The sequence below is a fragment of the Aegilops tauschii genome, chromosome 1 (genome assembly GCF_002575655.3).
Source record: "Aegilops tauschii subsp. strangulata cultivar AL8/78 chromosome 1, Aet v6.0, whole genome shotgun sequence".
NCBI lineage: Eukaryota > Viridiplantae > Streptophyta > Magnoliopsida > Poales > Poaceae > Aegilops > Aegilops tauschii.
In genome coordinates this window covers 238024819-238038408 of record NC_053035.3, presented here as the reverse complement: position 1 = coordinate 238038408, position 13590 = coordinate 238024819, and the positions used below count along the sequence as shown (strand labels likewise).

The 13590-nt window shown below is 47.0% G+C and overlaps 2 protein-coding genes across 2 annotated transcripts; both read right to left on the bottom strand.

Moving 5' to 3' along the window:
* Positions 1-698: 698 nt before the first annotated feature.
* LOC109740963 (vacuolar-sorting protein BRO1-like) lies at positions 699-1820 on the bottom strand. The gene has a single exon (XM_020300032.1). It carries the CDS (start codon positions 1818-1820, stop codon positions 699-701), a length of 1122 nt encoding a protein of 373 aa, XP_020155621.1.
* A 1120-nt stretch (positions 1821-2940) lies between these two features.
* Positions 2941-7583, bottom strand: LOC109740947 (nucleolar complex protein 2 homolog). The gene is made up of 12 exons (XM_020300015.2): positions 7433-7583; positions 7207-7340; positions 6256-6327; positions 5664-6173; positions 5249-5563; positions 5094-5150; positions 4529-4858; positions 4247-4453; positions 4076-4162; positions 3829-3923; positions 3498-3632; positions 2941-3409 (listed from the first exon to the last, which is right to left on the bottom strand). The coding sequence occupies exons 1-12, from the start codon at positions 7452-7454 to the stop codon at positions 3103-3105; spliced, it is 2271 nt and encodes a 756-aa protein (XP_020155604.1). The 5' UTR covers positions 7455-7583; the 3' UTR covers positions 2941-3102.
* Positions 7584-13590: the final 6007 nt, after the last annotated feature.

Genomic DNA, 13590 nt, shown 5'->3' with positions numbered 1-13590 from the left:
AGGCGATTACACCCCGCCCTCTGCGCCAGTGTTAGACCAAATTTGAGAGATGAAGCTTCCGCCATCAAAACATCCGCGCAATCCTGTTGTCTCATGCAATAAACCTACCTTTGTCATCTCTCAAAACCGCCCCCATCGTGTTTTTAAGGAGGTCGTGGTCAAAAGAAGCGTCAACATTAAGTTTCACAAATCCCCTGAAAGGACAAGACCAACCCCCCTTTTCATAGAAGCCCTGGGGGATAATGCATTAATGAAATTTGATATAAGGGCAAGAATCCTCATAGAAATCTGATGTGCATTCTGCTCTGCGTTGCCTTTTTATGCACCATTTTTCGTCTTTCCTAGCATAGATACCATGTTGAGACAACAATCATTTTGCTATGCACGTGGTTTGCTCTAATAAACCATTGTAATAACGTTCTAATAATTATTAATACTCCTATATGGGAAGATGTTTTAAAAAATCAAGTACCTCTCCTATAATTGAGAGTGAGTCATTGCCCACACGACTCGATCACGCCGAGAGGCGGTTCTCTGGTCTAACTACTACAGCTTTCGGAACGGAGCCTCACAGTGGCCAGCATCGAACGAGGGAAGGGAAGATGCACATTTGTACGGTTTCCACATCTCATGCAGGATGAACAGCTCTCCCAAGCCAAAAACATCAACAAACATAGCATGATCCTACTCAATCTAAGCTAGCTCGTTTTTTCTTCAGCCGCCGCCGCCGGCGGCGCCTTGTCCAGAGCTCCCCGCTCGAGGATCTTTTCCACGGCGGTGGGCCGCACGAGCTGCTGCGGTAGTCCGGGCAGCTCGGCCAGCGCGGCCGCGGTTGGCACGCGCGCGTAGTAGATCCTGCAGTTGTCCTGTTCGGCCGCCGCCAGATCGGCCTCCACCTCCTTCCGGAGCCGCTTCACCGCGTCCCGCACCGGCGCAGCCGCCCTCCCGAGCGCGCCCTTGGCGCCCTCCAGGGACGCCAGCCCCTGCCTCAGCCGCGCGATCGCCTCGCCCACGCCGCCGCCGGCACCGTCACCGTTCTCGCGCAGCAGCCGCGCCGACCGCAGGCACGCCTCGCCGCGGAAGTAGGCCGCCTTGGCCTGCGCGTTCGCCGGCCACGACTTGTCGATCTGGTGCTGCTCGTGCGCCGTCATGGAGCGGTGCGCCCGGTCGTAGTCCAGGCTCACCTGCTGGGCCATCTTGCAGCACAGCGCCGCCGGCTTGCCTCCCGCGACGACGAGCTCGAAGTAGCACTCGAGCGCCTGGGCGAGCATCAGCGCCTCGAACGCTGCCATGCACGCGCCGGACATGTGCCGCAGCTGGCAGCTCGCCGCGTGGTCTCCCCCCTCCGACGCCGCCCTCAGCAGGCCCGCCGCGTCGCAGAGCGCGGCGCACGCGCGCCGTATCCCGTCGGCCTCGCGCCTGTCCTCCTCCGCGGCCGCGCGGGCCTGCTCCGTGGCCAGCGCGAACAGCGCCACCGCCCGCTCGGCGGACAGCGTGGTGTGCGTCCGGCGACGGATCGTCCCAGCGTCCCGCCACGCGAAGCAAAGCCGGTGCCGTCCGGCCGCCTCGTCGAAGCGCGGGGCGATGGCGTCGAGCTCGCGGACGTACGCGCGTAGGAGGTCCCCGCGCGTGGCCGCGGCGCCCTTCTTGTCCGAGTAGGTCTGGACGAGGCGGCTGCGGCAGTGTAGCAACTCCCTCAGGTCGCCGTCCCCCTCCGCGGCCGAGGTGTCCTCCGCGAAGCCCTGCGGCGTCTTGCTCGGGAGGGACAGCATCGTCATGGGCGCCGGCGACGCCGGCGCGCGGCGGAACGGGAACTGCATGATCGTATCGTACGTACGTTGGTCACGTCGAGAGCGGTGGACTTAATCTGTTCGTTCGTTGGCAAGTAAATAAAACTTGTAGTGATCGCAACGAAGAAGGAATGCTGCGGGAGGGTTTATGGAGGAAAGGAGTTGGATTAATAATAGGATCGGTGCGAGGAACTCGCGAGTTGGACGCAGATTAGGAAACCGAGTCCGACTAATTAAACGATGTGGTATTGTTGAGCTCTCGTACTCTCATGGCGGGGGCGGGAAGCGTGCCGGGCCAACGCGGTTCAGTTATTGACGTGGAATGTCAACGGCTTGAGTTTTCCTCCAGATGGGCTTGCTTACTTTATTTATTTTGTTTTGCAAATCATATTATCAATGCGATTCTATTTTTTTGACAGATGTTAAGGAAGCAGACTGGTTCCCGTGAAACTTCCGCGGTGCTGTACACCGAATTCTCTTTGATGTGCACCAAACTTCTTCTTTCTTCAGTAGTATATATGCATTAATCATCTCTTACACAATACTCCATAAACTAGTAGTAGAATTTATATTAGCACAAAAACAACAACTTCCTAAGCATGTCAGGGAGGCAAACGAAGCTTCATAGCCTGTACACGGTTGCTTACATTCCCTACTGAAAACGACAGGAATGGTCAGAAACTGGGGCATTTGCTTCATGTTTATATTGAAAGTTTTTGTGGTCTACACAGCAAAGTTTCAGGTGAAGATAGCTAGAAAGTACCTGGCACACAATCAGCCTGAAAAACAGGTAAGAGAACATTGTATGGAAATGAAATCTCTTCGACCGTCATCTCCAACTGGCTCGTATTTGTGGATTTGGTGGTATGTGTTGCCTTCAACCTTGGTTTCGTTGGGGGTTTCTTTGCGACAAAGAAGTGTGAGGGATTGTGGTTGTTGCGACTTATGTGTGTTTGTCGGGTTGACCGTTGGGTCATGGAGTGTTGGGTCATGGAGTTTCTCTCTTAGCAAGTAGTCCGCACGTGGTCTATATGTATCGGTTTTTGCCCAGTTTTCCGTTAATTAACTGAGCAATTCTCTTCTTCTTAATTAATCGATGAGGCAAATATTTTGCCTCCTTTTCGAAAAAAAAATATCAGCAAAGTTGAACTGAGCAGAATATGAATAACCTCGATATAAATGCATGGAGATGACAAAGGAAGCTGTGTAATTCTCAACTTAAACAAAATTTCCCGTGACAGGCAGGTGTTTCTCATGACTGGAAGCATAGCACTTCGTCAACAGTCTTTGCCGAGCCCTAGCTCTACGTTGATTAATGCTTTGCTTTCTTCTTAGGGTGGGGTTTCCTTTTGGTTTTGGAGGATGCCTTGTTCGACGGTTGGTACTTGCTCCGCTTCTTCAGCTTCTCCTTCTGTTTCTTCCACGCGCTGTCTGGGTCCACAAAGTCTTCATCGCTGTCATCTTCAACGGGCGCGGAGCCATCCTCGTCTGACCCGAGGCCATCGTTCTCATCTTCCGCTTCCTCATCTGAACTCAAGACCAAATCCTCAACCACATCCTCCTCCGCAGGCACATCATCGTCGTCACGGGCTCGTTTCTTGCTCTTCTCCTTTGCAGCTCTGCACCAGGAAAGGAGAGGAGGTAAACATCATGCCTTGTGCATGCAAGGAAACCGACCAGGAAAGAAGGGTAAAGGTTTGAACATACTTTGTTTTCTTCTTCTCCGCCAACAAGTTCTTACTGAAAGCAATGGGTTCTTCACTATCATCATGTTCCTCCTGTTGCTTCTGTGCCTCTGATAGCCTCTTCGAAAAGGTAGAGGACTCTGCACCCACGATAACACTGGTACACAAAGGAATGAATTAGTAAATGGCATTCATCAATACATTTACTCGGAACATGAGCGTGCATGAGTACATTTAGTCATACAAATTACTGAAGTATGGTGTGTGGTAAGATGATGGAAGATTGGAAGTCACTCAATGATAATGCGGTAATTTGCTTTATGGTATTATACACAAGCATCGACGGAACTAACCTTGTCTCATCCAAAGAATCGATTCTGTTCTGTGCTCTCTGATGTAGAGTAGCAACATATTCTGAGAGAGGGCTTGACCGTACTTCCTTCTCAGCCTGTTGGGAAAGAATATTATATGTTTTAACACAACTGCACAAGAATCAAAATATACTACTCCCTCTGTTCACAAATGTAAATGTCTTACATTTGTGAACAGAGGGAGTAATAAATAGTGTCCAGATAGCAAAGCCAACAGGACCACCTATACCTGTAGAAATGAATCTACAGCTGGATCATTGGGGGGGAATGTAATTCCGGCACGCTTTGCGCTTATGAACTCAACATTTGCCTCTACCTGGAATCAGAAATGGAAATCAGCACATGCGCCCGATCAAGTACTATATATAGTTAAATATTCTTTTATACATGCTTAGCAAACCTGACGAATAAGATCCTTCATCTCTTTTCGAAATCTGTCAGCCTTGATGGTTTTGCAAAAGTTCCGAAGTTGAACAAGTGGCAAAAAGGACATCTCGATGAAGGCAACAGAGTAGCTCCACTGCGCCAAATGCTTAGCCAGCTCATCAACCACAGAGTAAATGCAAGCTTCCTGAAAGGCACGTGTCTTCACCATTTTCTTATCTACCTGTAAGAGGACTACCTGTTATATGTTTGTTTTCAGAGGCATGTCCCCATAGAATTGTGTTACAAGGAAACAAACCTGTTTAACATTGAACATATTCACTGCTTTGCCAACACCACCATCTGGACGGCCTCTAAGTTCTTTCATTTCTAGCATATCAAGCAACAGAGAGGACACCGGAATAAAGGTACCGGTGGCTTCGGCAATGCAATTAAGCATCTTTACACATCTAATGCGTACAGGGAAGTAGCGTGCACTCGGTACAAGACATGCTACACCGTGTATTATCTGGGTTAACGGATAGGCCAAAGGCCGGAAATCTTCCTCAGAACTACATCCACACACAACACCTGTCCAAAGCTCAAGGCAGAATATAAATTGCCAATCATAAACTTTTTGGTAGGATTTCTGCACAAGAACAATGTAAGCTTATCATCAGTTCACAACAGGAAAACGTTCCTCTTTTTGTCTGATTGACAACAAAAAATATCAAACTAACATACGAAAGGAACCAATAGAATTAGCCCAAAAATGAGCTGTTGTCAGCAAATAATCTAAAAGAATGTATCCCTCCTATGAGCAGACAACACTTGTGTTTCCAAAATACAAGAAAATACTTGGCAAAGACTAATAGAAATAGTACCTCCAGCTGTTTGTTCGTTGGTTTGTTTCTTTCTTTCTGCTTTTTGTCCTTTGATGTCTTCAAAAGATGAAACAAGAACCAAAAAAACTCTGTCAGATCACAAGTAATAAATGCAGTTCTAGCATATGAACATGACAGTTCAATGGACAAAATACCTTTGGTCCTCTTTCGGTAAGAGCACCTCTTAGGATAACTGCCAACTGACGAATGAAAACAAAAGCATGTTGATAAGCACTTTGAGGGTCCACGGTATACAATTCTTTGACACAATTCCCAAGAAATTGAATGTGCTGCAGTTTCGATCCGCTGATAGACTTGGACAACTTGCAGTTCACCAAATAAGCCTTGTAGATACCCTTGAGGCATGTGTCAAGGCAATCCGGACCTACTTGAACACACAAGTCTCGGAGGAACAAAAACGAAATAAAGGGCATGGCACCTCGACCTCTAGCCCAGGTATACAACAGGGTCTAAAATAACACCATCAAGTTGAGAAAATTCTTGTCAGATGGACATCAGAGTAATGCTGAAAGCTACTTAAAATGAAATGAGAAGGCAAAGCTAACGCACCTTAACATACTTCCTAAGGAGAGAAGGGAAGGCTGCCAGAAAAACAGCTGATGCTCTGACACGGAGAATAGTAAATGCGATCATTTGGTCATCAGTCATCTCGGTTATCATATGGAATGCATTGACAAGATACACCCTCATTAGATTGCCATTCCTCTTCCATGAATTAGTCATCATCAGCTCACTGATTTTCTCTTTCTTCCCTCCAGAGCTAGGGGCACCGAGTAATTGGCGAAGGATGCTATCCATGTTCTTCAAAACGTAGTGCATGACTTTGTCGAGTACACTACCGGACATGACACTGAATTTTGGTGCTGAATTGTCCCCACTGTCCTCGCCATAATGGCAAGCTCTCCTGAAGGCTTGAAGAATAGACCTGATAGATCCTATCTTCCCATCTTCGGCCCCTTTGCACCAGGAATCAACCATTTCCATCGTAATTGGTTTAACACTTTCTTTTGGCTCCTCCTTAGGGACAGATTTAGGTTCCTCGTCACTTTCTTGATCATCCTAAACACAAAGCAACCCAACTCATATAAACTTCTAGAGGGAGAAGGATTATTGCAAGTAAAAAGAGTAAAATTCATCTTACAGCGATGCCATCATCATTGAATTCCAAGAGCTCTTTATCACACTCTTCCAAATATTTAAAGAACTCGGGATCCTACAAAAAAAAATCTCCGTAAGTTTCATAAGCAGTCAACAGTAACTCAACAGCATAGAGAAGAAAATTAGTGGTTACAAAATACGAAAGAAAAGAAGAACAAACTGAAAAACCAGAATTAAGCTCCTGGCTGTGGCCGTGACATGTGTAACCAGAGTCCATACATGATAGGATATCAAAAAGGAATTGCACAAGCAAACCAACCAAAGCTAACCAAAAGACATCAAACAATTAGGGACCAATTCTCTTACGCATCAATCACATGTCCAGTCGACAACAGAAAAAACAAATCAACAGTGGGGAGCTTATTAGTTAAAGAATAAGAAGACTATCCAAATGTTAAGTCAATGGCATATTCTTTTCGGTGAAAAGGGTCCAGTTAAGATTTCAAATTATAAATTTGGAATTTTAATTCAATGGAACTACTTATGTTAGAGCATGGGTGTGCCTAACACGTACAATTTCAGTTTCATTCATAACAACTACAGTGCAGCTGAAGCTACTGAACATAAGGCACTCCATACAAAATGACAAACCGCCTTTGTCACATCTCTCACGATTATTATCTCTGTAAATCGACAATCCATCTTGCAACATGCTTAAAGCTTTCGTTGCTTAGAATGGTCAGTGCGATTCATAGTTTATTTACTGTCATTCTTTAAGTCACCAGACTACAATTGATACGAATGACAAACTGTATGTGCAACTCCTACAATGACTTGCAGCCTGAATTCGGTGCGTCCAAAATTTGTCAGGCATGAGTAACCGCTTATACTAAGATAATAATAGGTACTAACAGCGACCATTAACCGATTGCAAAACAAGATTCCACTGAAGGACGGCGCAGAAATCGGAAGATGATGCGGACAGGAGACGAACCTTTTCCTGCAGCCTCTTGAGTTGGTCGACGTGCTGCTTGGCCTTCTTCTTAGAGCTTCCCTGCACCTCCTCCTCCTCAGCTTCGTCTCCATCCTCCCACTCATCCTCTTCCTCGTCCGAGACCGGCAGGTCCACTGAACGTCACACGAAGAGAGGGGGCGAGTCGATCAGAAAAACGGAGGAGTAGATAGCAGGGGAAGGGGACGAGAAGGGGTGGGAGTCGCACCGTATTCGTCGGAGTCAGACATGGCGAGCGGCGGCGGCGGCGTGTGGTGCTGTGGTGCTGTGCCCTAGAGGGTGCTGGTTGCGGAAAGAGGCGAGGGAGAGAGAGACGGCGCGGGCAGAGAGACAGGTGAAGGCTGGAGAGAGTTGGGTTGCGCGAGCGTCTTGGGCTTTCGGACCGCAGAAGAAGGCCCGATTAGAAATTGAGACCACCCAGCTAAATGGATGTCAATTTCTCAAAAAGAAAAAAAAACTAAATGGATGTTTTGTCTCAAAGAAAAAAGAAGCTAAATGGATTTTTTTCCTCAAAAAGAAGCCAAATGGGTGTTTTTTCTATTCTTAATAAATAAAACAAACAAAAAAAGTTCTGAATTGCACTGACCATAAATTAAGCTTGAACATGGAGCGTTGCAGAGGAGCGATTAACCGGTGATTACTCCTGGGGGTCCTTCCCGGTGGGAGCGAGGGCTACACGAGGTCATGTCATGTGGTGCGCCGTTGTCAGGTGTCCTGCACTGAGCGCACCAGCTGGAGCACAATTTTTTTCACACGTTTTTTAGTTTTTTGTTGGTTTTTTCAATTTTGCTGGGTTCTTTTTAGGTTTCTTGAAAAAAATCCTCATGAAGCGCAGTTATGCTTCACTTGGAGGTAAAGTTGTGCTTCCTCCTGAAAAGGAAAAAAATGATTGTACTTTATGATAAGTGAAAAGCACAGTTGTTCTTCATAGTTTATGCTTCCGTGTGAGGAACAGTTGTACACCGTGTGAATCCGGCGGCTGATGCGGTTTGAAACTGCGTCGGTATTTCCCCAAAGAGAAAGAGATGATTTAGTACAGCTACGGTAAATATTTTCCTCAGTTATGAAACCAAGGTTATCAATCCAGCAGGAGAACCAATCAACACTATGTAAACGATACATGCACACAAATAATAAATAATTGCAATCTGACGCGTAAGAGGGGTTGTCAATCCCTCCATGATAGAAGGATAGATTAAATTGTATGAAAGTGGATAAATGGATCTGGCAAGAACACAAAAAAACAAGTAAAGAAAAAGTGCAGCAAAATAGTTTTGGGTTTTTGGAAATATAGATCTGAAAACAATATGGCTTCTCTTGAGACAATAACATACGATGGGTAAACAAATTACTGTTGGGCAATTGATAGAAAAACAAATAAAAGTTGCATATTTTTCTAACAATTTTAATGAGTAATTTTCACTCTCTCAATCTTTGTTTGTAGTTTACACTGATACCTTGCGGCATGTTGGCGCACGGCTCATCTATCATCCTTTAGAAGGGAAGAACTTTTGTTTCCTAGGTTTTCCTATAGACATGCAACCAGAATGTTGTTTGATCCATAAGCAAATTTGAATCCGATCCATTCTGCCAAGTAGCAAGGTCTGCATAGTCCTATGATTTATGGAAGATGGGATGTACCTGTAGATATTAGAGTATGCAGAAAATATAGCCCATACTCATTACTAATAGATGCAGAAAAATCAAATAAATTCCCATCTCCATATGCTGACATGTTACCACTGTATTACATATTTTTGAATTTATGATGAACCACTGAATGTCAAAAGTGCTAGTTATCGACTAGAGGGGGGTGAATAGGCGATTTTTATGGAAGTCTTCAAAACATGAGGTCTTTGAAGACAAACAGATGGAATGAACCTATGAATATGCAGCGGAAGATAGACTACACTAGACAAGCCATAGTCAAGTAAGCAATACAGTGCAAGTACGAAGACTATCAGCAGCTAGGTAGAATGGATCAGAATGGAAAACAATATGAAGCCAAACAGGTAATAGTCTTCACACAGTGAAGTCAATCAGATCAGACAGGCAAGCAATGACTTCACGAAGACAAACGGAAAATTAAAGCAAGTTGGGGATAGAACCAGTTGCTTGGTGAAGGCAAGGATTTAGTAGACCAGTTCCAGTTGCTGTGACAACTGTACGTCTGGTTAGGGAGGCTGAGATTGAACTCAGAAGACCGCGTCTTCACCTTATTCCCTTTGAGCTAAGGACACCCAGTCCTCGCCCAATCACTCTGGTAAGTCTTCAAGGTAGAGTTCCAAACCTTCATAGACTTCGTTCACCGGCGATCCACAATGGCTCTTGGATGCTCAGAACGCGATGGCTAACCGGCTGGAGGATTCACAGTCCTCGAGTGTAACAAGTCTTCAGGTCACACGGACAGAAATACTTCAGTGGTGCCTAACACTCTTTGGCTCTGGGTGTTTTGGGCTTTGTCCTCGCAAGGATCTCGGGTTGCTCTCAAACGACAAAAGTCGTGCACTAACTCTGAGCAGCCACCAATTTATGGTGTAGGGGGTGGGCTATTTATAGCCATGAGGCAACCCGACATGATATGTTCGAAATGACCGTTACTAAGGAACCGACACGTGTCCAACGGTCGGATTTCAAACACACGCGGCAGCTTGACTTGGGCTACAAGCAAAGCTGACTCATCCACCTCTGGATAAGATTTGCTCTCATTGTCTTCGCTCGAAAACATAGGATTTTGGTTGAGCATCACATCAGTCATTCTGACTTTGTTCACTTGGACCTCACTTAACAGTACGGTGGTTCCTATGACTCAACAAAGAAGAAAAGGAAACTATGAAACAACTATGTCTTCGCACTCCATAGTCTTCAAGTGAATGTCTTCACATGTCATAACACATCATGAATGTCTTCATGAACCACCATTGTCTTCAATGTCTTCACACATTTTTAGGGTTCATCTCTGGTTGTTGGGTAACGTAGTAATTTCAAAATTTTCCTACGCACACGCAAGATCATGGTGACGCATAGCAACGAGAGGGGAGAGTGTCGTCCACGTACCCTCGTAGACCGTAAGCGTGTTGGAAATATGCCCTAGAGGCAATAATAAAATGGTTATTATTATATTTCATTGTTCATGATAATTGTCTATTGTTCATGCTATAATTGTGTTATCCGGAAATCGTAATACATGTGTGAATACATAGACCACAACATGTCCCTAGTGAGCCTCTAGTTGACTAGCTCGTTAATCAATAGATGGTTACGGTTTCCTGACCATGGACATTGGATGTCGTTGATAACGGGATCACATCATTAGGAGAATGATGTGATGGACAAGACCCAATCCTAAGCATAGCACAAGATCGTGTAGTTCGTCTGCTAAAGCTTTTCTAATGTCAAGTATCATTTCCTTAGACCATGAGATTGTGCAACTCCCGGATACCGTAGGAATGCTTTGGGTGTGCCAAACGTCACAACGTAACTGGGTGGCTATAAAGGTGCACTACGGGTATCTCCGAAAGTGTCTGTTGGGTTGGCACGAATCGAGACTGGGATTTGTTACTCTGTGTGACGGAGAGGTATCTCTGGGCCCACTTGGTAGGACATCATCATAATGAGCTCAGTGTGACCAAGGAGTTGATCACGGGATGATGTGTTATGGATCGAGTAAAAGAGACTTGCCGGTAACGAGATTGAACAAGGTATAGGGATACCGACGATCAAATCTCGGGCAAGTATCATACCGGTAGACAAAGGGAATTGTATACGGGATTGATTGAATCCTCGACATCGTGGTTCATCCGATAAGATCATCGTGGAACATGTAGGAGCCAACATGGGTATCCAGATCCCGCTGTTGGTTATTGACCAGAGAGATGTCTCGGTCATGTCTACATGCCTCCCGAACCCGTAGGGTCTACACACTTAAGGTTCGATGACGCTAGGGTTATATGAAAGTTTTTACGTGGTTACCGAATGTTGTTCGGAGTCTCGGATGAGATCGCGGACGTCACGAGGAGTTCCGAAATGGTCCAGAGGTAAAGAATAATATATAGGAAGTGAGGTTTTGGCCACCGGAAATGTTTCGGGCGTCACCGGTAATGTACCGAGACCACCGGAGGGTTCCGGGGGTCCACCGGGAGGGGCCACCAGCCCTGGAGGCTTGCATGGGCCAAGAGTGGGAAGGGACCAGCCCCTGAGTGGGCTGGTGCGCCTCCCACCAAGGCCCAAGGCGCAGCAAAGAGGAGAGGGGGAAACCCTAGGCGCAGATGGGCCTGAGGCCCACCCTAGGGCGCGCCCCCCCTCTCTCCCTCTTGGCCGCCCCCCTCCATCCCATCTAGGGCTGCCGCCCCCCCTAGGGGTGGGAACCCTAGAGGGGGCGCACCCTCCTCCCCTCCTTCTATATATAGTGGGGGGTTTGTGGCTACCAAGGGCACGAGTCTCTCTCTCTCTCTCGGCGCAGCCCTACCTCTCCACATCCTCGTCCTTCGTAGTGCTTGGCGAAGCCCTACTGGAAACCACGCTGCTCCACCACCACCACGCCGTCGTGCTGCTGCTGGAGTTGTCTTCCCCAACCTCTCCCTCCTCCTTGCTGGATCAAGGCGCGGGAGACGTCACCGGGTTGCACGTGTGTTGAATGCGGAGGCGCCGTTGTTCGGCACTTAGATCGGAATCGACCGCGTCGCTGCGTGTATGACTCCTCCAACCGCGTTCTTGTAACGCTTCCGCATCGCGATCTTCAAGGGTATGAAGATGCACTCCCCTCTCTCTCGTTGCTAGTCTCTCCATACATTGATCTTGGTGATGCGTAGAAATTTTTTAATTTCTGCAACGATCCCCAACAAAGCAAAAGCGTTATGACAACGCGATTGATGTAGTCGTACGTCTTCACGATTCGACCGATCCTAGTACCGAACATACGGCACCTCCGCGATCTGCACACGTTCAACTCGGTGACGTCCCATGAACTTAGAATCTAGTAGAGCTTCGAGGGAGAGTTCCGTCAGCACGACGGCGTGATGACGGTGATGATGAAGCTACCGACGCAGGGCTTTGCCTAAGCACCGCTACGATATGACCGAGGTGGATTATGGTGGAGGGGGCACCGCACACGGCTAATAGATCAATGATCAACTTGTGTGTCTATGGGGTGCCCCCCTCCCTCGTGTATAAAGGAGTGGAGGAGGGGGAGGAGGCCGGCCTCCTAGGCGCGCCCCAAGGGGAGTCCTACTCCCACCGGGAGTAGGATTCCACCCCTTCCAAGAGTAGGAGTAGGAGGGAAGGAAGGAGGGGAGAGGGGAAGGAAAAAGGGGCCCCCCCTTCCTTGTCCAATTCGGACTAGAGGGGTGGGGGCACGCGGCCTGCCCTGGCCGCCCCTTCCTCTCTCCACCAAGGCCCATGAGGCCCATTACACTCCCGGGGGGTTCCGGTAACCCCCCGGTACTCCGGTATTTGTCCAAACTCACTCAGAACCCTTCCGAAGTCCAAACATAGTCATCTAATATATCGATCTTTATGTCTCGGCCATTTCGAGACTCCTCGTCATGTCTGTGATCATATCCGGGACTCCGAACTACCTTCGGTACATCAAAACACATAAACTCATATTACAGATCGTCACCGAACGTTAAACGTGCGGACCCTACGGGTTCAAGAACTATGTAGACATGACCGAGACTCATCTCCGGTCAATAACCAATAGAGGAACCTGGATGCTCATATTGGTTCCTACATATTCTACGAAGATCTTTATCGGTCAAACAACATAACAACATAAGTTGTTCCCTTTGTCATCGGTATGTTACTTGCCCGAGATTCGATCGTCGGTCCCAATACCTAGTTCAATCTCGTTACCGGCAAGTCTCTTCACACATTCCGTAATACATCATCCCGCAACTAACTCATTAGTTGCATTGCTTGCAAGGCTTAAAGTGATGTGCATTACCGAGAGGGCCCAGAGATACCTCTCCGACAATCGGAGTGACAAATCCTAATCTTGATCTATGCCAACTCAACAAGTACCATCGGAGACACCTGTAGAGCACCTTTATAATCACCCAGTTACGTTGTGACGTTTGGTAGCACACAAAGTGTTCATCCGGTATTCGGGAGTTGCATAATCTCATAGTCATAGAAACATGTATAAGTCATGAAGAAAGCAATAGCAATATACTAAACGATCAAATGCTAAGCTAACAGAATGGGTCAAGTCAATCACATCATTCTCTAATGATGTGATCCCGTTAATCAAATGACAACTCATGTCTATGGCTAGGAAACTTAACCATCTTTGATTCAACGAGCTAGTCAAGTAGAGGCATACTAGTCACACTCTGTTTGTCTATGTATTCACACATGTACTAAGTT